This window comes from Spodoptera frugiperda, chromosome 30, assembly GCF_023101765.2.
Source record: "Spodoptera frugiperda isolate SF20-4 chromosome 30, AGI-APGP_CSIRO_Sfru_2.0, whole genome shotgun sequence".
Taxonomy (NCBI): Eukaryota; Metazoa; Arthropoda; class Insecta; order Lepidoptera; family Noctuidae; genus Spodoptera; species Spodoptera frugiperda.
The window spans coordinates 11,710,742-11,733,490 of NC_064241.1; the positions used below are offsets into that span (position 1 = coordinate 11,710,742).

The 22,749-nt window shown below is 36.4% G+C and overlaps 3 protein-coding genes across 4 annotated transcripts in view; 1 reads left to right on the forward strand and 2 right to left on the reverse strand.

The window, feature by feature from the left end:
• LOC118270074 (uncharacterized) overlaps positions 1 to 7,750 on the reverse strand; it is a 25,396-nt gene extending 17,646 nt beyond the window's left edge. Inside the window, exons 1-12 of the mRNA XM_050707126.1 lie at positions 7,590 to 7,750; positions 6,358 to 7,106; positions 5,748 to 6,030; positions 4,815 to 5,023; positions 4,216 to 4,352; positions 3,644 to 3,792; positions 3,134 to 3,339; positions 2,378 to 2,547; positions 1,928 to 2,073; positions 1,607 to 1,742; positions 634 to 787; positions 117 to 363 (exon numbers count right to left, since the gene is read on the reverse strand). Coding sequence (XP_050563083.1) covers positions 117 to 363; positions 634 to 787; positions 1,607 to 1,742; positions 1,928 to 2,073; positions 2,378 to 2,547; positions 3,134 to 3,339; positions 3,644 to 3,792; positions 4,216 to 4,352; positions 4,815 to 5,023; positions 5,748 to 6,030; positions 6,358 to 7,106; positions 7,590 to 7,622 — 2,619 coding nt within the window. The 5' untranslated portion in view covers positions 7,623 to 7,750. The remainder of the gene's footprint in view (positions 1 to 116; positions 364 to 633; positions 788 to 1,606; positions 1,743 to 1,927; positions 2,074 to 2,377; positions 2,548 to 3,133; positions 3,340 to 3,643; positions 3,793 to 4,215; positions 4,353 to 4,814; positions 5,024 to 5,747; positions 6,031 to 6,357; positions 7,107 to 7,589) is intronic.
• Positions 7,751 to 10,989: 3,239 nt separating this feature from the next.
• On the reverse strand, positions 10,990 to 13,205 carry LOC118269685 (uncharacterized). The gene is made up of 2 exons (XM_035584934.2): positions 12,549 to 13,205; positions 10,990 to 11,911 (listed from the first exon to the last, which is right to left on the reverse strand). The coding sequence occupies exons 1-2, from the start codon at positions 12,870 to 12,872 to the stop codon at positions 11,402 to 11,404; spliced, it is 834 nt and encodes a 277-aa protein (XP_035440827.2). The 5' UTR covers positions 12,873 to 13,205; the 3' UTR covers positions 10,990 to 11,401.
• Positions 13,206 to 13,515: 310 nt separating this feature from the next.
• LOC118269580 (lipid storage droplets surface-binding protein 2) lies at positions 13,516 to 22,747 on the forward strand. 2 transcript variants are annotated; one of them, XM_050707127.1, is made up of 6 exons: positions 13,516 to 13,741; positions 14,079 to 14,199; positions 14,849 to 15,081; positions 19,435 to 19,627; positions 20,913 to 21,029; positions 22,112 to 22,747. In XM_050707127.1, exons 2-6 carry the CDS (start codon positions 14,079 to 14,081, stop codon positions 22,363 to 22,365), a joined length of 918 nt encoding a protein of 305 aa, XP_050563084.1. In that variant the 5' UTR covers positions 13,516 to 13,741; the 3' UTR covers positions 22,366 to 22,747. The 2 variants fall into 2 exon arrangements, with proteins under 2 accessions (XP_050563084.1, XP_035440642.2); XM_035584749.2 differs by having other exon boundaries at positions 13,518 to 13,741; positions 20,901 to 21,029.
• Positions 22,748 to 22,749: the final 2 nt, after the last annotated feature.

Below are 22,749 nucleotides of genomic sequence, written 5' to 3' on the forward strand. Positions count from 1 at the left end.
CACAAAACCACCAATTAAATGTCATACTTTGTGATATTGGTTTTCTATTATTTAGTAAATAAATTAAAATCCTCAACAAAACATAAATATCACAATTAGATACACAATATACATACGACAGGTATACAATGTCCCCAAGACGAAGACATGAGGGCATAAGCAGTGGAGAACAAGTCTGTCGGTTCAGGGTCGGGCGGGGGCGCGTCGGGGGCGAGGCGCCACGTCGTGCGGTGGGGGCGCAGGCGCCGCAGCACGCTCCAGCACCACTCGGGGGGCGCGCCCCCACTGCTGCCGGGGGACCGAACCCGCACCCACTCACACAACCAGGCACCTATGCTCAGCTGCACGTCTAAAGAGACTCCGCTGTAAAGGATTAGGTAATGTTAACAAATGTTCGTAATTTTATACACAATTTTGTTGTTCTATTTTCTTTGAAGGGGTGAATCTCAAGTGTAAGAAGGGTTGAAGGGGTAAACTAATAGGACTTTTATTTCAAGGGAGTAAGTCATATTTTTCAATAAATTTCATAAACATTTAATTAACCTATTAATTACGACTTACTAAAGCAAAAATCACAAAAAATCTAAGCACCATAACCTACAAGTCAAAGCAAAATAAACATTGCGCACTTACACATAAGGTGTATAATCCATCTCGAGCAACAGATGCTGCAGCAAGGCCTGGCAGCGCCGGGACCAGTCGTCCAGCAGCGCCCGCGCCTCCCCGGTACTGGGCCGCCATTTGTTCACCTTTAACGTCTTCACGCACGACGGGTCTAGGGACTCCACTGTAAACACAAATTATATCGACGGTTGAATGGCTAATTGATCCAAGCGACAGTTTTTGCGATATTGAGTTAATATATATCATTCGCTGGAGAAAAATCACTGATTCCGAATATATATTTAATTCAATATCACAAAAAAATGCTTCGTTTAGCTCAATTAGGCTTTCAACCGTCGATATGTGACTAGCTTTAGACTTTTGTCAGCGGCTTTGCCCGCGTTCTCGTGGGATAAAAAGTAGCCTATGTGTTATTCCAGACCATAATCTATCCCTATTCCAAATTTCATCCCAATCCCTACACTAGTTTTTGCGTTAAAAGTAAACAATCATGCATACTCACAAACTTTCGCATATATAAGTATGATTAGTAGAATAGTTAGTTTACACATTATCTATTCTATAGAGAGAAATATATTTGCGAGCTTAGTCTCCTCGCGGGTGTCTTACGAGTAGAATAAGGGACAGACAGCGGCACTCTCGAATAAACTTAAACTTCTAAAGTAAACTGTGATCTTCTTTACCCTGCTGATCAAGCGTGGTGATTATGGCAAACTCCTCTTTTGTAGCTGACAGCCATCATAGTCCAGCAATGGACTCTCACAGGGTGTTGATGATCTACTTTCCTATTCTACTCTACTTCCTACTAATATTATAAATATAACATTTTGTGTAAGGAAGAAGGGGGAGGGAGTGGAGGGGGGATTGCTAGTTTGACTGGCCATTGAGAGACAGACAGCAACGTCCTCTAACTGAACTAAATCCCCAATCCGGCATTTTAAGTTTGGGTAAATCCCCCGTATCATATACATATAGTACTCACCCACACTAAGATCGGCCAGTATATGCAGAGCCATGGTGTGTAGATACACGTGCGTGGCCAGTAACGTGCCCACGCACTCCCGCGCAGCCGCGTCGCACTGCATCTTACACGACATTGATTTACGCTTCAATCCGGTCTGGAAACGTAATTATATAATGTATAAAAATACATAATATCATGTTATGTTCTCTTTTGAGTAGTAGGTGTATTTACCGAAACAATTGAGTATTATAACTCAGTTAAAAATAAAATATTTCGACTTTTCAATACAATTAAATATTAAAAATAATTATAAATTATCAAATTAACACTTTTTATTACCTGTAATAAGAATTCTAACAGCAGCCTGGCGAGCTCGTGGTCCTGCGCGCGATCGATGGCGGCCTGCGATATGATGCGCACGCGCACGTCGCACGGTAACACTGGCAACTCTATTGCAAGCTGATCCAGTTGTTTCGGAGTTGTATCTGTTGGATAAATAAACTTTTATTTTAACGCCTCATTGGAAACTGGAGCGAAATAACCAAATATGTTATATTTTGTCATTACGTGAGATTATCAGAAGCTTAATCCCTTCATCTCATCTCCTATCCTCCTCCTCCTCTCTCTCTCTCTCTCTCCCTTTCCTCGCCCAATCCTAATCTTCAAATTACCAAAAGGCTAACAACACATGTGTAACTCTTTTAGCGTTGCAGGTGTCCATGGGCGCGCTGATTGCTTACCATCAGGTAAACCGTTCCCCCTTCCCCCTTATCCCATAAAATCACTTACCATGCAACCCCACAATGAGAGATATACAGTACTCCTTGGCGGCATCATCAGATAGCAATGTGGCGGGTAGGTGATGCAGGTCCTGTCCATCATACAGGTGGAACCCGGCGCAGAATGCTGCTTCCAACTCCGCTGATATCTTCTCCTCTATGTCGGGGGTGTAGAATGCTCTGTAGGAGTAGGAGAAAGAGTTTATTAGGTAAGAGAAAATGTAAAAAAGTTATTATCAGTTCCAAGTCAAACATAGCAACGTTGGTTTGGGCTCCTCGTATGCCTTCCAAAGGTCCGGGACCCTGTGGTCCCGTGCATGGAAAAGGAGATACATAATAACTAGCGGACCCGACAGACGTTGTCCTGTCTACACGTCTTTAATTTGAAAATTTTAATCTTTTTTTTAATAAGCTAAAACATTCTGGACCTTTTTGGTGAAAATTATTATTCAAATGTTATGACAATATCTAACGTCATTAATATTTGACACTGCGATGGTAGCGCCGTCCGTCGGATCCGATGTAAAACATTCCAAAATCAACAACTTCTAATAAATTAAAAATTAATTAAAAAAACATTGTCCAGCGGACAAAATTGTGAATCTAAACCATTCTCAGATCCCCTTGAAGACACACAAAAAATTTCATCGAAATCGGTTCAGTCGTTTAAGAGAAGTTCAGTGACATACACACTTACAGAAGAATTATATATATAAAGATAAAATCAATCTATTTCATTGATTGATCTTTTATTTTTTGAACGTACCTAGAAGTAAGGTGCAGGCAGGCCAACGCGTGCAGCGTGCGTGCAGCGAGGTGCCGCAGATGTTCCAGTAGCCGCGCGTACTTCGCGTGTGCGCGTGCGGCGCGGCGCAGCACGTGCAGCCACACGCGCACGCCGCCACACGCGCGCACCACGCCGCGCCCGCCGGTACTGTCTCCCCATTCTTGGGGACGCGCTTGGCGGATATCCTGGCACATTTTCTTATATTTAGAAAGTGGTACTTTTGGTGACTGTCTTGCTTAGTGGTGATAAATATACAAGACATTTAAAAGAAGATATTTATTAGACACTTTTTTTTAAGGGGGGAAAATCATCCAATGACTTCTCCCGCCTTGAGCGAAGCGAAAGGGAGTGTCAGACTCTTACTGACTAAAAACCACCCCGTTCTTTCTCCTGCTTTTCGAGCCGGAGCCCCGGTAAACCCGCTAGGTAGTCCGCAGCTCCGGATTTATTAGACACTTGGACTCTTTGCATCCGTATGGAGTAACTCACAGTATGCGTGAACAGCACGAGCCTGGCGACGAGGTCCCGGAGCGCGAAGGTCCGCAGCAGCGCGAGCAGGTCCCGCTCCCGCAGCGAGCCCTCACTCACGGCGCCCCCGCCGCCGTGCTCGTCCACCTCCTCCCACGCATCCTCGCACTCTGAGGAACATTATCATTATGCATTATTATAAATATTTATAAGAAAATATACTCTAAAAGTACTAACTAAATACTACTTAAAAATATACTAAAAAAACCAACTTCAATTTCCTTTTCTGAAATAGATTAATATATAAAACCTGTATTTTTTTTTTCTAAAAATTGCATCAATATCGGTTAAGCTAATCGTGAAATAATTGCGTACATACGTAGTGCGTTGAGCTTGTCCTTATGCGGCTTCCAATTCAGACCATTTCTGCCCCATTGGCCGTAGTTATTTTATTTTATATATATTTATTTCAACTAGACTATATTGGCAACGGATCTGCATATTTCCTCATTTCTAACTCGATTTCACAACAAAACACGGAAACTCTCGCATAAAATAAACACAATATTGTACTAGGAACTCAATATTCTCACCCTCAATGCACTCAAGCGCAGATTCAGTCCGGGAGCGGACGAGTAACAACTCTAGTATCGCAAGTATCCGCCAGGGGGAGGCACTGTCCACGTGCACGTTTATCACTTGTGACGCCCACTGTACGGATCGAGACTGTCTGGAAATTATAATAAAAAGATAAATATTCACTGAAAAAACAACTAATGACTCATACAAATAAAATCGACTACTGATTGGCAGTAGGTCATATATTCAAATACTCAAACGCCACTCAATTTTAATTCGCTCCCAAAAATAGTTCTGTGTCTTATCTATACTAATCTATACTAATATTATAAAGCTGAAGAGTTTGTTTGATTGTTTGTTTGTTTGAACGCGCTAATCTCAGAAACTGCTGATCCGATTTGAATAATTATTTTTGTGCTGAATAGTGCATTTATCAAGGAAGGCTATAGGCTAAAAAACATCACGCTATGACCAATAGGAGCCAAGCAGAGCGGGTGAAACCGCGTGGAAGTAGCTAGTGTCTCTAAAAATTCTTTGTAAAATGACAGAGATAGCACGATATTTAAGTACAACTTAATATTAAGTAGCATATCAGTATTCGGGGGATACTCACTTAAACAAATGATGTATAAGGAACAGCAGTTGTCTCAGATCTCGGTTGTCGACCAAGGCAGCGGAAAGCGCTACGGCCCACCGCTGTAAAGCGCTGGCGAGCGCTTCAGGCGCGTTGTCGCTGAGACGCAGCGCTTGCAGCACTAGAGAGAGAGCTTCACGTATCACCAGCTTGTTGCTCTGTATAGTCTCTGAGATTAACTCCTCGATCTAGGAAAGTGGGAATTTATTTAAGCTTATTCAATTATGTACCTTAATTTTCAGTAATAAGTAATAAAATAGATCAATCTTAGTTAAGAATTATTGTCTCAGTTCAAAGGTATGTAAATGGATAATGGGACTAATATTAAATTAGTATTAAACAATTGGGGCCTTAGTCTGCTATTACAATTGTGTCAGAATGGTCGATCATTGAGCAATGCGAGAGGGATGGAGCTATGTAGGTTGTATAGCTTAATGATCGACCATTCTGACATAATTGTAATAGCAGACTAAGGCCCCTGGATACACTAATGTAGTAGTGAACACTGTACAATCTACCACTGTCTATCCTTTAGGTATAAAGAGTGTGGGCGTGTTGTGATGTTATTAGTCATCACGATGCTAAACTTAAATGCAATGTTTTATAACACTACAAAAACAGGACAATTAACAGATAACAGTTGGTACCTAGGCTGATAATTGTATAACTTTTGTACCTAATATGCATATGTACTATGTGAGCACTTCTGCAATGCAACTGTAACATTATAATTAGTATATTGAATCTGCAATGAAATGCACTTTGACTACATGGTTGATGCAATGGCCAAGAGCCTGGTGGGAGCCAACCAACGAAGGCAGTACAAAAACATTATCAATATCAAGAGCCTGGTGAACCAACAACAGCAGTACAAAAACATTATAAAAAAGAAACATTTTATTAAAAGCGTACCTGACAATGTGCCAACAGAGCAGCATGCTGGTGATGACAGTAAGAATCCTGTACATCTCGCAGTAGACCCTCCAGCCTCATCTTGGCAATAGGCAGCCTCTCCTTGTTCAGCTCAGCGTACTCATAGCTAGCTCTCAGGTCCACATTGAGCCCACACTGACACTTCTCAGATAGATTCACATATCGTTTCTCTATCTTCCAAAGTGTGGCTCTCCTTTTCTCTTCGTCTGCAAACCCGGCAGCAAGCTTTACTCGTTCTCTCTCCACTGCTATTAGTGATGATCTAAACAACAGAACAAGATAGTAGTTGTAATGTTGATATTACTAATCACCAGTTTGCAAACTTTGAAATCTCGTGTCTAGGAATTGAAACCGTGATGTCATGTGTGGCATGGTCAGTTGTGCAACTACTCGACGGAAAAGACAGTAAAATAGGTTTCAGGGTACTATGCCACTTTCCCTTGATAATCTGTTAATGAGTAACTAATTGTCTGTTAATGAGTAAATAAAATAAGAGTAGTTTCTAGTAAACATAGTAACAATCCAACAGCTTATATTGCAATAAACTAAACATCCAGAATAGTACACAGCTAAATATACAGTAACAAACCTGAATGTGGACAACAGATCAACAAGTGGATGTTCCGGTCCACTCATCGGTCCCGCTTCCACTAACTCCTCTTCTCTTTGGCTCATAGCTCTCACTTCCTCCATCTCCTTCCCTCCACAAAGCTTTATAGCATCTTCAAGAGACATACATTTCACTTTAGGCTTAGTTTCTATAAACACTTCTTCTCGTTGCACCATTTTCGGTACTTCTTCGAAGCAGGGAGCTGATGGCATTACATCTTCTAACACTTCTGAAGAAGATTCCGGTAACTGTTGCTCGGTACTTAAATAAGCATCAGGATGAATAAGTTCGAACTGTCTTTCTGGACTTATTGCTTCGGTAACTTCAGTCGGTATAGCCATGCGTTCTAGTTTCCTTTGCAACTCTTTGTAAGCACCTTCTACTGTAGACTCTTTGGTAAATAGACTTGGTTCTGCAACTTTAACAGTTTCTATATTCTGAGATTGTACTAAACATTCTTGATTTAAATTACTTTCTACATTAATTTGTTCACTATAAACTTCTTCTGTATTTTCTCTATTCTCTTCTATTACTTCTATACTTATATTATTGGTTTCAGTTTGTTCTGTGTATGAAACTTCGGTGAAAGATTCAATGGTAACATTTTGCGATGACTCGGCTTCACAGGAACTTTCAGTAGTGTAGACCAACTCCTCAAATGTTGGAGGAGCTATGTTAACTGGTGATAGTTCTCTTGTGGTGCTAGCTCTTTCTTTTGATTTCTTTTTCTGAAAATAATTGTTTGTTTTTATAATGGTACTATGATAGATAATTAATTTTATATTTAGAAAGAGAAATAAGTGATAAGTGACTTTTAATTTTCAATAAAGCAATTATTAATAATGTTTAACAAGTTTATACTAATAAGAGCATGTAAATATCCCTAAGATATTATTAAAATATTTTAATTCATTCATTGTGACTTCGTAATAAATGAAAATATGAAAATATGAAAGGAATGAGCCAAAATATTCAGTTAAATACATCAAGGACAGAACGTTTGTATTAGACGACTTTCCATACATATTGCTCTATTTAAAATATATTTACAAGAATGGAATTTATTTATAAAAGAATGGAATTGACTATAGGAGTAAGGCCATGCGAATTGCATGTTTTAAATGCAACATGCATGCTTAGTAAACAACATGTTTATATAGCTGCGCAAAAACTAAAACAAAGGATTACATTTTAACTTATTTAGCACTTACATCTTTGCGTTTCTCCTTCACCATTGTAGCCATGATGATCGATTACTATCCAAATGAGTATTTTAAAATCAAACAACAATAGTTAAACCTTTTATGAAACGATTTTATTTATGTACATTCGTGTTATTCCCCAAAATCAAAACAAAGTGTTGAAAAATCATATGTTGACTGACAGCAGGATAGAGTATTGTATATCAATAATGTTAGAAAAAGATAAAGGTAATTAGATGTTCAATGTTGTATGAAATTTAGCACTGAAACGCAACAATCAGCTGTGAATATGCCAAATAGTAGTTGAAGTATGTAAATCTTGTCGTTGTTAGTCGATTTTTGAAGTCAATCACTACTAGAAAAAAAAATCCTAGCCACTAGAAAACTTGAGATTTTGAGATAACATCATTTTATTATGCCAGTATTATGTACTTTTTGCAATAGTTCTCCTTGAAAATAAATAAAAAGAAAATCTTTTTTATATCAAATTGCAGAAAATAGAAACCTTAATAGAATTTCATACTTGGTCAATTCGTTTAGAAAATCTCTTTTCCACGTAAACCATATTAAGTATAATATGTATTGTTGGTTTGTAGGTGCACTATACATTTTTACGCTGTCATTTATCTTTTGGGTCATATTATAATGAGTTGAAGCTAATACTTCCTACTAAGGACTTTGAAAATTGTAGTTATGGTATTCTAGATGACTATAAGTTGTTTTGCGGTATAGTCAAACTAGTTTATATGTTAAGAGCACCGAAATGATTTGATACGTATATCAAACTTTGTAGTTTCATCATGAGCCTTTGCCATGAAAAGGATTTGCCATACTTAGCATGTGTGATCTCAGTTTAACAGATTCAGATTGATCAGAGAGCACTGCTGCCTAGTTCTGTCAAATGTGTAGTCCCTAGTCCCTAGCCAGCTAGTTCAACACCCGCGGCCGTCGAAGAGTAGAGGTGATGCTAAATATAGGTCTTTTATATTATTCTACTCGGCCGACACCACGCAAAAATTTAAAATTTGCTATTATCAAATAATGTAAAAACAATTGCAGCTCATCCTTTACTATTTTTCCCTTGACCCAACTTTGCCTTCCGAAAATGTGAAAATATTATTACTTACTAGTTTTTTTTATAAAATTATGTGGGTACGTAGGTACTCTGTAATTTTAAAACGTAAGAACTTTGATCCCAAATTATTTTTTCATTTGAACTCACTTTACAAAGTTGATTTACACCGTCACTGCTCTAAACAGCTGACAAACGCATGATGGAATTTTCTAACTTTTACGATAAATATTATTATTTATGTAACATTTGCGCTCTTTGACCCTAACACGTTACCAGTGCATCATGCTTTGGATCACGCCGATACTCAAACTTATCTCATATACTCGTTTATCAACATCTTCCTTACGTACCTACATTAACACATCGGAAAGTAAACAAATCTATTAGAAACAGCCCTGGACTACTCATGATTAAGTATCTCCTAAACTATGACCCATTTACGTGTTACATGCATGAAATAGGGCCATGGGTATTGATAAAAGCGTTCATGTAATATTTTGTCATTGATTTCACAATATTAAATTAAGTTTCTACCAAGACCACGTCAGTATTAGGAATACCTAAAAGTCCGCAAAAATAACCAATCACGTGTGTACTTCGTCAGCACTGGAATGGACTGTATAAGGCCGTGTACATTATTCCAGTTGCACTGGATTGATCGCACTGGACCGAAAAGTAGACCGCGAATCCAGTTACTGGACTGGAATGCTTACTGGATTCAGTTCATTCCAGTGCCGGTTTACTTTTTCCAGTAAGCAATCCAGTACTGGACTGGATCGCTGGACTGGAATAATGTAAACCGGGCATATAGTCAAACTAGTTTATATGTTAAGAGCACCGAAATGATTTGATACGTATATCAAACTTTGTAGTTTCATCATGAGCCTTTGCCATGAAACGTGTATTTGCCAAGTCTACATAGCTAATAGCACGTGAATTTGAGATAGGAGATCTCAGTTTAGTAGATTCAATCCTTATCATCAGAGCACTGCTGGTCAATTCTGTTAAATGTGTAGTTCCTAGTCCCTAGCCGGTTCAACATCCGCGGCCGTCGAAGAGTAGATGATGACAAATATAGGTATCTACTCGGCTGATACCACGCAATAATTAAAAATTTGCCAAAATCAAATAATGTAAAAACAATTGCTGTCCTCATCCTACTATTTTTCTTCCTCGACCCAACATTTCCTTCCGGAAATTATTACCTACTAGTTATACACCATTAATTTTAAAACGTAAACGTGGTAGGTAAGAACTTCGATCCCAAATAGTTTTTTTCATTTGAACTCACTTTACAAAGTTGATTTACACCGTCACTGCTCTAAACAGCTGACAAACGCATGATGGAATTTTCTAACTTTTACGATAAATATTATTATTTATGTAACATTTGCGCTCTTTGACCCTAACACGTTACCCAGTGCATCATGCTTTGGATCACGCTGATACTCAAACTTATCTCATATACTAGTTTATCAACATCTTCCTTACGTACCTACATTAATACATCATAAAATAAACAAATCTATTAGAAACAGCCCTGGACTACTCATGATTAAGTATCTCCTAAACTATGACCCATTTACGTGTTACATGCATGAAATAGGGCCATGGGTATTGATAAAAGTGTTCAAGTAATATTTTGTCATTGATTTCACAATATTAAATTATTTACCAAGACCACGTCAGTATTAGGAATACCTAAATAGTCGTATGAATAAAATCGTAATTGTATATGGTGCTGTATAAGTCAGTGTACCTATTCTTGGAATTGTACTACTGACCGCTAGGTAAGCCTATCTTCAATGTCCACGTACCGTACGTAATCTTTAGTCGCGTCCAAAGTACGGTATACTTGTTGAGGAAACAGTTCAAGGCGGAGGATCTGGACTTAGACCCTATACACACAAAACTAAATTGTGACATCATTTATCACGGTCATTCACAGTTACTATTCGTCATATTTGTTTATAAAACGTGTCTATTTAGTTACAAAGTAATGACGATATTTTGGTAGTCTGTTTAGTAATTAATCCTTTTTATCAAACTCGGTAATTTGAAAGGTGTTTGTGTTATCGGTATGTGTAGCTTCTAATATTATTAGACATTTTGAATGTATTCTGATAGTAACTGGATTTTAACACGTATCCACCATAATATAATTATTGTAGGTAGGCATTTGCGGTCCTCATAAATTATCTAGGTTCTACCACTAAATAGATATTTAACCATTTAGCTGGTTTATGACTATTTCTTTAGATCAAAAAATAACCGCAATTACTATTAAACTTATATTTAAAAATTAAAATTAGTAGTTAGGTAATTAAAAAATAATCCTGCATTACTCTCAGTTTAATTTCAAAATTTATTACAAACAAAACTTCTTTTTAAATAAAATATAGCTAATAGTTGTGCACTATAAAGATAATATCACATAAATAATATTAACGAAAACAAAATATATTGCAATGTGAGTATTTAACTATGTTAAATATCGTAAGTTTAACTTTCTAGCAGCTATACAAACTATGTATATACATTTCACACTTGGTGTATTGCTTCTAAAGTTTAGTGAATAAATAAATAAAGCAAGTTATTAACCAATTGTATAACTAATAATAATCAATCTCTGTCTAGTATTGCATCTTCCTCGACCCACGTGCCGTATACTCCAGAGCACTGCGAACCGTGTGGTTCAGCTGCAACCAGCTACAATCAAATATCCTCAACAAACATTGAGCTGCCTCTAAGATGGCGGCTGCTCTTGATACGTAATATTTTCGTCTTCGTACTGTATGTTAGTGGGATTCTGTTGCGTCACTATAAATATAGGAGATTTCAGCTTCCGAGGAACAGGCGACGGTGACGTTGAATAACTCCTTTGCTGTGACGTAGTACTCTGCATTTTTGCGCGAAACATGACATTGTCGATTTCATGCATCGCTAAATCACGTTGGTGTTCGTCTAATTTTCTCAGTTTCTTCGCCAATAGCTGACCGTATAACTCATATTCGTCCATTTCATGCTTCACGCCACCTGATGATGCATTCTTCAAATACGTTACAGCTTCATCCATTCGTTTCTTTGCATAATTTAATTCTGAACTATTTTTGTTGGTTGGTGTTTTCGGAGAAACTGGTTTATTTTGTCGAACCATAGCTGTGTGTTTATCAGCTATACTGATATTTCTATTGATGTTGTTCGTATGGTCTGGAATCCCTGGTTGTGTTGAGTAGTTTCCTGTATTTGTATAATACTGAAACAAATAAAAAAACCTGTAAATATTGGATAGAAGTGTGTTAGAGTACTCTACCTACCCTGTAATGCACTTATTTATAAAGTATGCGAATTGAATCCAGATTACAAAATACTATTACGTAAGTACAATTTTTCACTTTAAGGATAAAGAGAATTAATATAACTAAACACCAGGTTTAATTCAAAACATGAATTTAATCAAACCCTAAACTTCACGTTCAGCAGTCGCGCTTTTAACCATTCAACAAACGAGGCTATCAGTACCAGAAGTTTGAAATAAAATAGTATGATTAACTATGAAATAATGTACCTACTTTAATTTATTTAGCGTACAAAGTAAACGTTTGAAATATCAAACAACAAAGTGCCTAGACACATCTGAGATAACCATAATTTAAAAGCAAAACTAATTTGTAAAAACCAATCCAATATCGAATTGGCATATGTGTCGTACCAAAGTTTGGCTGCCAAATATACAAACTAAATGGTTATAGGCATTACGCAATTGGTTCCAATTTGGTCCAATACTTTACCAAAGACACGAAACTTGTCGTTAAAGATGAACAAATATTATTATTCAAATACCGGTACAAGTATTAAAATAAATAAATAACATAGAAGCTATTAATATTTACCTCATTTTCCAATTGATTTGTGCTATCACATTCGTATTTGCCGCCAAGAAAACTCTCCATTAGTGAATAGGCGAACCAAGTCGTGCGATATCCCGGTTGAACTTTCTTTTTGCTGAGATGCATTCTGAAGGACGTCATTAATGATTCCTTTTTCTTCTTTAGATCAGTAATAGAACAATGTATGCTTAAAGATGCCTGTATCCTAAGCCAGGACTCGGAAACTTCACTTCTATTTCTGTGCAGCGGATGTTTTGGATCCCACAAATGTTGCTCTCTTCTGTACAGTTCTAAGAATTCTAAAACAGTATCGCTATTCCACGACATTTTTCAATTTTAATGAAAAATGTTCTAATTATTATTCTTCAAAACAAAAAACACTGAGACCGCTTGTCTGACAGCCAATCAGAATACGTTCCTCGTCCAATGTTTGTGTATGATTACACGTGTGCTGGCCTCGTTCCACAAATTTTGCGATCAATGTTCGTCATTGGCATTTGGCGACCAACCAATAATGTTTGATGAAGTTATGATGTAATTTTATAGACTTTTCGAGAGGGAAAATTAAGTGATTTGAATAAATGTTTGTTTTATTTCCAATATGTAATTATCTTATTAGTTAATAAGAATGTAAAAAATATTTTCCCTATTGGATTCATGCTTAGACACTGCTCAGTTAGTTCATCTCTTTCTTTCTCTCTAGCGTGGTCTCTTTCTTTAAAATTTCCCCCAATGCTTCTTTATATCTGTATTACTAAAAACTATTCTATTTAACTGTATAAGTTTAAATTGATATTATTTACGCTCCATAAAACTGAAAAATACTATTTCTGTAATAGGAACAATCTATTGTTCTACTTGAAATCTTGAAGTATTAGTGTTTACATAATCGACTAAAACTGTAAAACTAATTTCACTTTTAACGTGAATGTCAACACATGCCATACACATCACACATCACTAGTTGTATCTGACCAAAGTCCAAACAAAGTGTTGAATCATAAAATTAAATAAGTTTATTTAATTATTCATTCGTCATACGTACGAGCGGCTTATCACGTATATATTTTCTATTAAAACATCAGTTTACTTCAGTCAGTCGATTGAATTGTATTGAACAAGTAACAAATAATCGTGAACATTTACGTTTGTTCGGACTTTTAGAAAGTATTTAAAAAGTTTCGTGTATTTCTAAGGTAGGTTTTAAAACTTATTATTTAAATTATTACAGTACAGTAATTAAATAAATATGTATTATTGCAGTTTTCTAATGTGTTTAAACCAATTATTATTTCACAGTCTATTGCATTTTTTTAATTATTTATAGTGAAATCTGCTTTGGATTGCAAATTTTTGTAATATTGTTGAAGGTAGACAATACGCTACTATTGGATTATTAAGTGCGTTATATTTAATCACTTTCAAGATGTAATAGACAGTTAATTCTGTAATTTTTTTAGCACTTTAGAAAAAAAAGTTTAATATTTTTTTTAATACTAAGATTTTAATTTAATTATTTTGTATTTGCTGCAGATGGCTACAGAAGTAAGTGCTCAAACAATGCCGCAGCTGCAGTCCGTGCAGAAGGCCATGGCTTTGCCCACAGTTGAGGCGGCCGTTGGACAAGTCGGAGCTTTCTACACAAGAGTCAAAGGTATTTCTTTCTTTTAATATACTTGTAATATTCTTTATGTCTAAAAATGTGTAAGATATCTTCTATAGTCTACATAACTTTACTAATCAGTGTCCAATTTGAGTCTTATTAGATTTTCAATAAACATTTCATAAGTGGGTAGACACAATCGAAAATGTAACCAGTTGTCTAAATAATCTCGCTGACTTTATGAATTGCTGTGTACAATTTACATAAGAGTAATATATTATGTTGTCTTGCATTATAAGCATTGTTATGTTGTTATGATGACACAGTGACACAGAAAAAACTATAAGTATTGCAATAATGTAGGTATAATGTCATACTGCAAAAAATAACTCTTAAGAAAAAAATGCTGTACCTATTTTAGAAGTAATAATTTTTCAAGGTAACTACTTACCAAGTGTTTATTAACAAGTTAAGTTTTATATACCTACCTATCTTATTCTCATGATCATAATATTTATTCAACTGCATCTCAGACCTAATTCTGTTCAATATTTCGATAATCGAAATTCTTTGTAAAAGCATGCCATCTGGAAATGTAGTAAACGCTTGCACCCATCCAGAATAAGAGACCCTTTCTCTTTTTGCTGTAATTAATTATAGGAGGGAACAAGACTCTAAATATTCTCTTCCATTGATACAGGAGCCCACTCCTTGCTAGAATGGGCCCTATCCACTGCTGAGGCGGGTGTGTACCGCGCCGCCAACACAGCGGCGCCCTACGTGGCGGCGCCCCTTGCTGCTGGAGACGCCAGGGTGGCCGCCGCCATCGACGAGCTGGAGCGCCGCGTGCCACTCGTCACAGAACAACCCAAGGTCATTGTGGAGACCACCAAACAAGCAGTCCTGTCCAGAATCTCACCACATGTTAATAAGGTAAGATTTCGCTTCTTTTTCTTCAATCTACCTTCAGATTTTACGTAAAATGTAGTTGATTGATTTAATTTACGTCATTGCTTGTTACGATTTTATGAGACTGTTAAAATTGCGGCCTTAGCTGACTAGACTTATTTAAACATACTAGAACTACAATTCTAATTTTAGTCTACAGATAGACCTCGATGGTTAGAACTAATATTACAGGCGAAATGCAGCAGAGAACTCGTTAATTAAAACACAAAAAATGAATTGTAAAACCAATTTCCGTTATCAGCATTCAAAGTCGAATTAATAATAAGAATATGCCGGACGCGGATGCATATTTATCTCAGGTCAGGAAGTGGCCCAAAGCCCCCAGCCCCCAATATATCGGCGACACGGTTCAAAGTGCAACTTTAGAGCAGGATGTTGCACTATCCGTGTAATGATTATCTATCATACAATGCAATGTTACGTTATTATTATATCGGATCATCACATCAGCAGTTTGTTTATAAAACATGGTCCCGCGACTCCCGCGTCAAAATATGCGTAGCCATTTCCGTCGGTCGGAAGTTTCGACCGGTTTTGTTGGACCGGTGGCTATTATCTACTCCGTATGTGGTAGTGCTTCGTTCATGCAACCTTTTTTGTTGCAATTACGGTTCTTTGATATTCACGATATGTATGTAGTACCTAGTAGAGGTAAATAAGGTGGTGTAATAATGTAACTGTCAAGTCTGCAATATTATTTATAATGCGGTTTCTTATTAATGCATTTGCTTCGTTTATTCTTACACCTAAACAGCTAAACCGTTATTGATGAAATTAGCTAATGACATAGATCAGATTTTAAGAATAAATAAAAGCCAAACTATTTAAGAATTCTAGAATTTCTTTGGATGCGTCATGTCTATTAGCTGAGTATCCTCAGTTAAGCTACTGGGAAGAGTTCGTAAACTCTCATGTATTATTTATTTTATGGAAATGAACTATACATATACCTACTTACAACACTTTTCCGCCTTTTCACCATTTCCGAGAAATCTAATTTCCGTTAGATAGGCCCGTTATGTGAGGTCACAGGACTTTGTACATACAAATATCAAGTTTCAAATTAATTTAAAAAGGGTCAGGTACAATAAAATAAGAACTACTTCTTTCTATTCATTTTATGTGAAACTACCTGATGCCTGTGGCTTCGCTCGCGTGTATTACGGACTTTGTAACAAATAAAAGTAGCCTTAGTTACTCCTTAGTACATCAGCTACCTGCCAATAAAAGTCCCGTCAAAATCAATATATGTATGTATAGATTGTGATATTAATAGGCATGGTCTCCAGTCTCTTTACACTGCTGCAGTATTTACTATACAGAGTACCTAACTATACATAAGTATAGAGTACGGTTGACCTGGTATGCTCATGTAACCGGTACGTACCTATGCTAGCGGTGTCCCGCGGTTAGTGATATAACTACAGACTACCCAGGCACACCACATTCCTGAAACTCACGTTATAACTTTATTATAAGTCGTTGTGACTTGCGGCCAAGCGCTATGACGATAAATACATACGTATTAAGTTCTCAGTAATCATATCAGATTAGTAATTATGATCGTTCGTTAATATGTAATCTAGGTAGGTACTGTTTTGCAAAAGCTATCGCCGAATATTTATCGGTATCGTGGAAAATTCCTGACTAATTTTAGTTGCATGCATTTTTAAGATAATTTGTAACTGCGTAAATTGTCATAAAAGGCAAATATTTTTACCTACCAGCTATATACATACGTAACTTCACGCCTATCTCCCACGAGGGTAGGCTGAGACAATGTAACGCCAATTGCTACGAATCTTACATACCTCTTTCGCTGTATATAATTGTATAATTGAGACCTATCTAATAGCCACGACGACTAGCTAGCATTCAACAAAGGTTTCAAAACATGAGCGAAATAATAGCATCAGTTTTTACCTAACTAATTAATAATTCTGTACATAAACTAGCAACAAGCAGCGGTCACACGCTCGTAAAAACAAAAATAAAGTTCTTTGTAAATACTTTAATGCAGCTGTCTACCAGACAAAAATAAAAAACGACTAGCCTTCTAACCTATACATCGTGTAACAAAATACCCATATACATCTCTACACAAAGTTTCAGCTTAATAAAATACGATTAAAAAAATTGGTACCAAATACTTGGTGTCGCATGGTTCTTGATATCATACAAACTTTATAAATCATACAAACTTGTCACTACACTACAGAGGTCACTCGCTAATTACGAAACATTTCTTCAGTAAATCTGATCGCCTAGTACCTATGTACGTAATTTTGATTCGCATGAAAAAAAAAATATTAGAAAAATTCATAACTTCGTTCCATGAAAACATGAGTTTAAAAAACCCTTCCCGTATCGTTTGTTATGTTATCTAGAAACCGTGCACTTGATGTGTATACCCCCTTTTTGTTACACCGTGTATAGTCTTTATATTTAGTTATATTTGCTCATAGCGACAAGCAGCTAGAACGGGTAACACTGCACCGATAAGATAATGTGAGCAGCGACTCATTATCACGCGGTGGACTGGACAATGAACCGGAACGTATCCACTTGTCACGATAAACATCTTTTATGAAACTACATGATTCTTTCTCGAAACTGTATACATTCTGGATGTTTCTGACACCATTGTGTGGCTGTGTGAACAGTTCCAATGGTGCTAACACAATGTACATATGAGCATGTGTACATAAGCACTAATACTTATCTTCCTTAGGTAATAACATGAGAGGTCGAGATAGTCACCTAATTACCTACTTGACGAGACATGGAATCCAGAAGCTAATAGTTTGCGCTAATCGAGTTATTAAGCGTAAAATTAGATTTTAAATTGTCAAGGATAAAAAGATTTGCTCTTCAAGATTCTCAGCTACGTTAATTATTATGCATCTACCTAACTATAGCTGCACATAAGTAAGGTATGCATGTTCACGCATTGAGCAACGTTTTTATCTATAGGTTAACGTTAATGATGTTATAAATTAATGATTTACAGTTAATTTACGATAAAAATAAGCTGTAACATAGGTACATAGGTGTAGGTCAAACACAATGTAAATAGAATTAGATAGTCGTTGTCAAGGTTACAAGATTAAAGTCCGCGTTACGTTCAGGATATATAAGATATAAGTACATAGATAAATATGTAATTATTTGAATAAAAATCCTACTTAGGTACCTATGTCTGAAAATATGTATTTGAAAATCATATCATTATGAAACTTATACTTTGTGTGAATTTCTTGCAATACCTATCGTACTATGAAAAAGCTGATATGAAATTAATCATTTTAATTTATAGTGAAATAAATTATTTGTATCGTAAGTTGATATATTGATTGTATGATTTGTATGGATAACCGATAAGTCAAGTCAACGTTAATAAACACTGTTTTATTCAAAAAAAAAGGAAAATGTAGTAGACTATCCTAAAATAAAATGCACATTTTTGAAACATCAGTAGGTACATATTTGTGATTAGTGCGACGCAACACTCTTTACATTCGTTTACATCGGCATGCAATTTGAGGACATACACAGCTACTAAATATAGCACAAAACTTTCTTTCTTCATAAAAATACTGCTGCAATGTCATCGACCGCAGAAAATATACACAAAGCCATACGGCATTGAGCTTTACGAGTTTACGGGATGTGCACAATTGCTGGCTACAATGATTTAACCTCTCGTATATAAGACACAATAGAAAACTCATTGTCTCGCCATAGTTATCGGGGTCCACTATGTAAATAACTGGGTATCAATTATATGAAATCAATCATATAACAATATACTACAATTTCACTTTGTTGTTGTCTTGTGATCGCAAATACGGCTACCGATACCGACAGAAATCATGTGGTTAATTTTCGAGAAATGTAGAGGCCGGGTATCCCCAGCTTAGATCAGCCAGATAGTAGATAGCAGCATGCATTACCTGTACTGGTATCTGAAATAAGTAATAGGCTTACCCTCTCCGTAGTTGCGGATGACGTAACAGGTTACCGGGGCTGCCGTTTAAAGCAGGAGTAGGAACGGAGTGGTTTTTAGTCTGTAAGAGTCTGATACTCCCTCTCGCCTCACCCAAGGTGGAAATCATTGGATGATTTTCCCCCATCAAAAAACGCCTTATTATTAATCAAACTAAAGTGATATTTCTAAATTAACAATGAAAAACATGAGATAGAAAGACTAACAAACGGCGCTGGTTCCATGCCATCAGTTGATCCATCCGCTTGTTTACCCTCTATTACACCAAAAAAAAATCCAATAATAAATTAACACTAAAACCTTGTCCCCAGGTATACACAGCCAAAACAGCAGCGGAGAACCGCGTCCACTCCCTCAAGGAGCTCTCATGGGCGAAGGCGAACGCGCTGCTGACCACAGCATACGGTCAGAAGGTGGTGCACAGCGTGGACGCCGGTGCATCGTACGCCATGCAGCTGCTCGACCACTACCTACCTGCCGTCGGAGCTCAGGAGGAAACTAGCAGTAAGTACTATAAGTAACCTTGTTGGAAATTAAGGCTAATAGGTATATGTACATGGAACCTAGTTACTAATATTGTAGAAAATTCTTAACTGCTAGATGGTAAACTAATCCTTCTTTCTTTTACTCTTGTTCTAAGCTACTTAGAGTCAACACATGGTCTTCTTTTTTTAACATTATCCTTTATCAAATTGTTTTATATTCTCTTTACCCAAAATTCGTTTGGTTTTTGTGCCTAAACTGCTGAACTAATTTTGATTAAATTAAACAATCAAGTTTTTGAAAATAATGAATAAAGATTGCTACCTACTTAATAATAAGTAATTTAAATGCTTTAAATTCAATTAAAATAAATCAATTTAAGTACACATATTGATTAATTTACATACAATAGACAAGTTATAAAAAAATATTAAGTAACTGTTTGCCAATAATCTTTTCTGTTATAATTTGAAATATAACACTCTGTTAACATATAACAAAAAACAAAAATGTTTTCACGTGGTAATAGCTGCACCAATTTCGTTTCTAAATCATATTAAGGCACATGGTGACATGGCCTACAGATTGAAGATCAAAAGTGCTTAGTTACTGATATGAAATCCAAGCCCTGATTGCACTACACAGGATTATTGCACAATGACGATTCAAACAGATTACTTTTTATCTTAATCTAAAGATATGAAGCAGGACTTACAAGCTTATTGTGTAGACGTAGTATTTAAACAAAATAATATAATGTATAAGGTAGAATCCAAATATATTTTTTAATGTCCGTCTGGATCTACCAGATTTTAAAACATTAGACACGTATTTTCTCGTCCACACATTGAATTGAAATATCGTGATTTACTTAGTATTGTTTACTTATTTGACAAAATTAAAAATAATAATTTTCATACTGTCTACTACTCTATTTAGTATAATTGTTACAAGGGCAAATACTTACGTGATAGGTAGGTAGTTAAGCTACTAAAGGAAAATCTTAGTAAACACTTATTCAGTAGGTAGTAGTGATATTTACTCTATGCATGTAATAATCTAATGACCCAGTTAGCTGTAGTAATAAATTTAATTTTCCTCTTGTTTTCGAGAGATTCTGTGTTGCACTATCAATGTGTACCTATGTATAATAGTAAAAAATTTGCCCTTTCACAACTAAGCCCAGATTAAAAGCATGATTTATATTAACTTAGTATGTAAGTGCATGTCAACTTGTAGTTAGATGAGAAAAGTTGACAATTAGTCAAGGGATGTAATGATTTGTTAATTGTAGATGAAATTGTAGCGGTGTCGAACGACCCGGCGCTGCATACAGTGCAGACTGTTGGCCGGCTGAGCGCCGTTGCAGCGCGCCGAGTGTGGGCCAACCTCGCCTACAAAGTGAACGAGCTTAGGAACTCAGGTACATTGTCAAACAACTTGTATATATAAACCATCATCATCATATATCATCGTCTCCTTCCCTCATTTTTAATTCAAAAGGTCGGTAACGCACTTGTAACTTTTTTGGTGCTGCGGGTACCTCATTAACCGCCGTACTCAAAGTCATTTAATGGTTAATTAACCCAGTCCTTAGCAATTGTTTTCCATACAAAATCGTAAGGAATAGTTTAAGTAATCATTAAATGACTCTAAGTGCGGCAGTTACTGGCCTATTCCATAAAAAAGAATTACATATTAGCTAGAATACATCCACTAAGGCCCTCCCGGCTTTATTTGCAATAACTTATGTTTATGATAAAAATAGCAGGTAAACTGTGAAGAGTAATTACATAGTACTTTCTAGATACATTGCATTAGTCATTAGCACATCACAGTCCACTTTACTAGAAGTGGACTTTGCAGTTGACTCATTGTTGTACTATGTGTAGAATCATACGTGTAGACAAAGTCCAGGTTGATATTGTGAACTGTTAGGTGATGCAAAACGACCATTGCTAATGAAAATATTAACTGTTTTTCCGGGTTTGACAAACCCAACCTACCTATATAAAGAAAATCATAGCGTGGGTGTCTTCTTTTTAATCGAAAATAATAAAATTCTTGTTCGATTCTTCGGTATTATAAATATTGTATTGCAATCAATTATAATCTTTATATTACAAAGCAACACTGTAGGTATTACCAAAACAATACCCGTCAATACAAGTAACATTTAATATGCAAATGTACGCAAATTGATACTTTAAACATTCACCTCTACCGACCTTCAGCGACCGTATTATATTGCAAGTTAATCTTATCATCAACGTCACTGATACGTCTGATAATGATAACATAACGTCACGCCATGTAGGATAGGCAGAGATCTACATTTACAATGTAACACCTACCTTTCACAATTACAATTCTCGACACTGAAAATATTTCAGCTACTACTGAAGAAAAGACCCATAATTATACTTTACTCGGCCCGGGAATCGAACCCAAAATATTCGACCTACGAGCCACTCAGATATTAATTTATAATTGTTATTATCGCAGGTGTGGAACTGGATGTACGTCGGTACATCACCGCGTTGTTAGCAGCCCTACATCTTGCTAAAGTGACCAGTGACGCGCAACAGCAAGAGAAAGAACAAGAGCAGCAGGAGAAGGAGAAGTTCCAGACGCCGGAGCCCTCGCCCCCAGCGTCGGCGACATCCTCCCCTCCCAAGAACACGGAAGAATCCTCCCCCACCACCGCCAACAAGGTGAAATCCACACCTGAATCCAAGTCTACAGAAACTTCTAATTAAATGTTTATACCTATTTTATTGTAATAACAATTAATATTATTAATTATTATGTTTAACGTGTAAGCTGCAGGCGCAGTTATTTTTAGCGCGTTGCAGTTTCAGCGGCGTGCGATAACGCGCGTCCTCATACAGAATGAGGTCGTGGACCATTCACACTCGCTAATAATAACAACGCGTCTGTCCTTAGTTAAGTCAGCCACAATGCCGGTATACAGGCTGTACCCACATTGTTATGGCGCATTTAATGTAATGTATTTATAGTAATCAAAGACTGTCGATATGTCTTCAATATTCAATTATTTTATTGTAATGAAGCTATTTTATAATCATGTAGCGAGTTTTTAATCGCATTTTAATAAAAGATTTTTATATACAAATAAAACG

What these genes read in the sequence shown, in the direction of transcription:
- LOC118269580 (XM_035584749.2), top strand. Translation starts at nt 14,079, where the DNA reads ATGGCTACAGAAGTAAGTGCTCAAACAATGCCGCAGCTGCAGTCCGTG. An exon ending in TCTCACCACATGTTAATAAG is followed by an intron (nt 15,082 to 19,434) that starts GTAAGATTTCGC and finishes CCTTGTCCCCAG; the next exon opens with GTATACACAGCCAAAACAGC. An exon ending in AGCTCAGGAGGAAACTAGCA is followed by an intron (nt 19,628 to 20,900) that starts GTAAGTACTATA and finishes TGTTAATTGTAG; the next exon opens with ATGAAATTGTAGCGGTGTCG.
- LOC118269685 (XM_035584934.2), bottom strand. Translation starts at nt 12,872, where the DNA reads ATGTCGTGGAATAGCGATACTGTTTTAGAATTCTTAGAACTGTACAGA. An exon ending in CAAATCAATTGGAAAATGAG is followed by an intron (nt 11,912 to 12,548) that starts GTAAATATTAAT and finishes TATTTGTTTCAG; the next exon opens with TATTATACAAATACAGGAAA.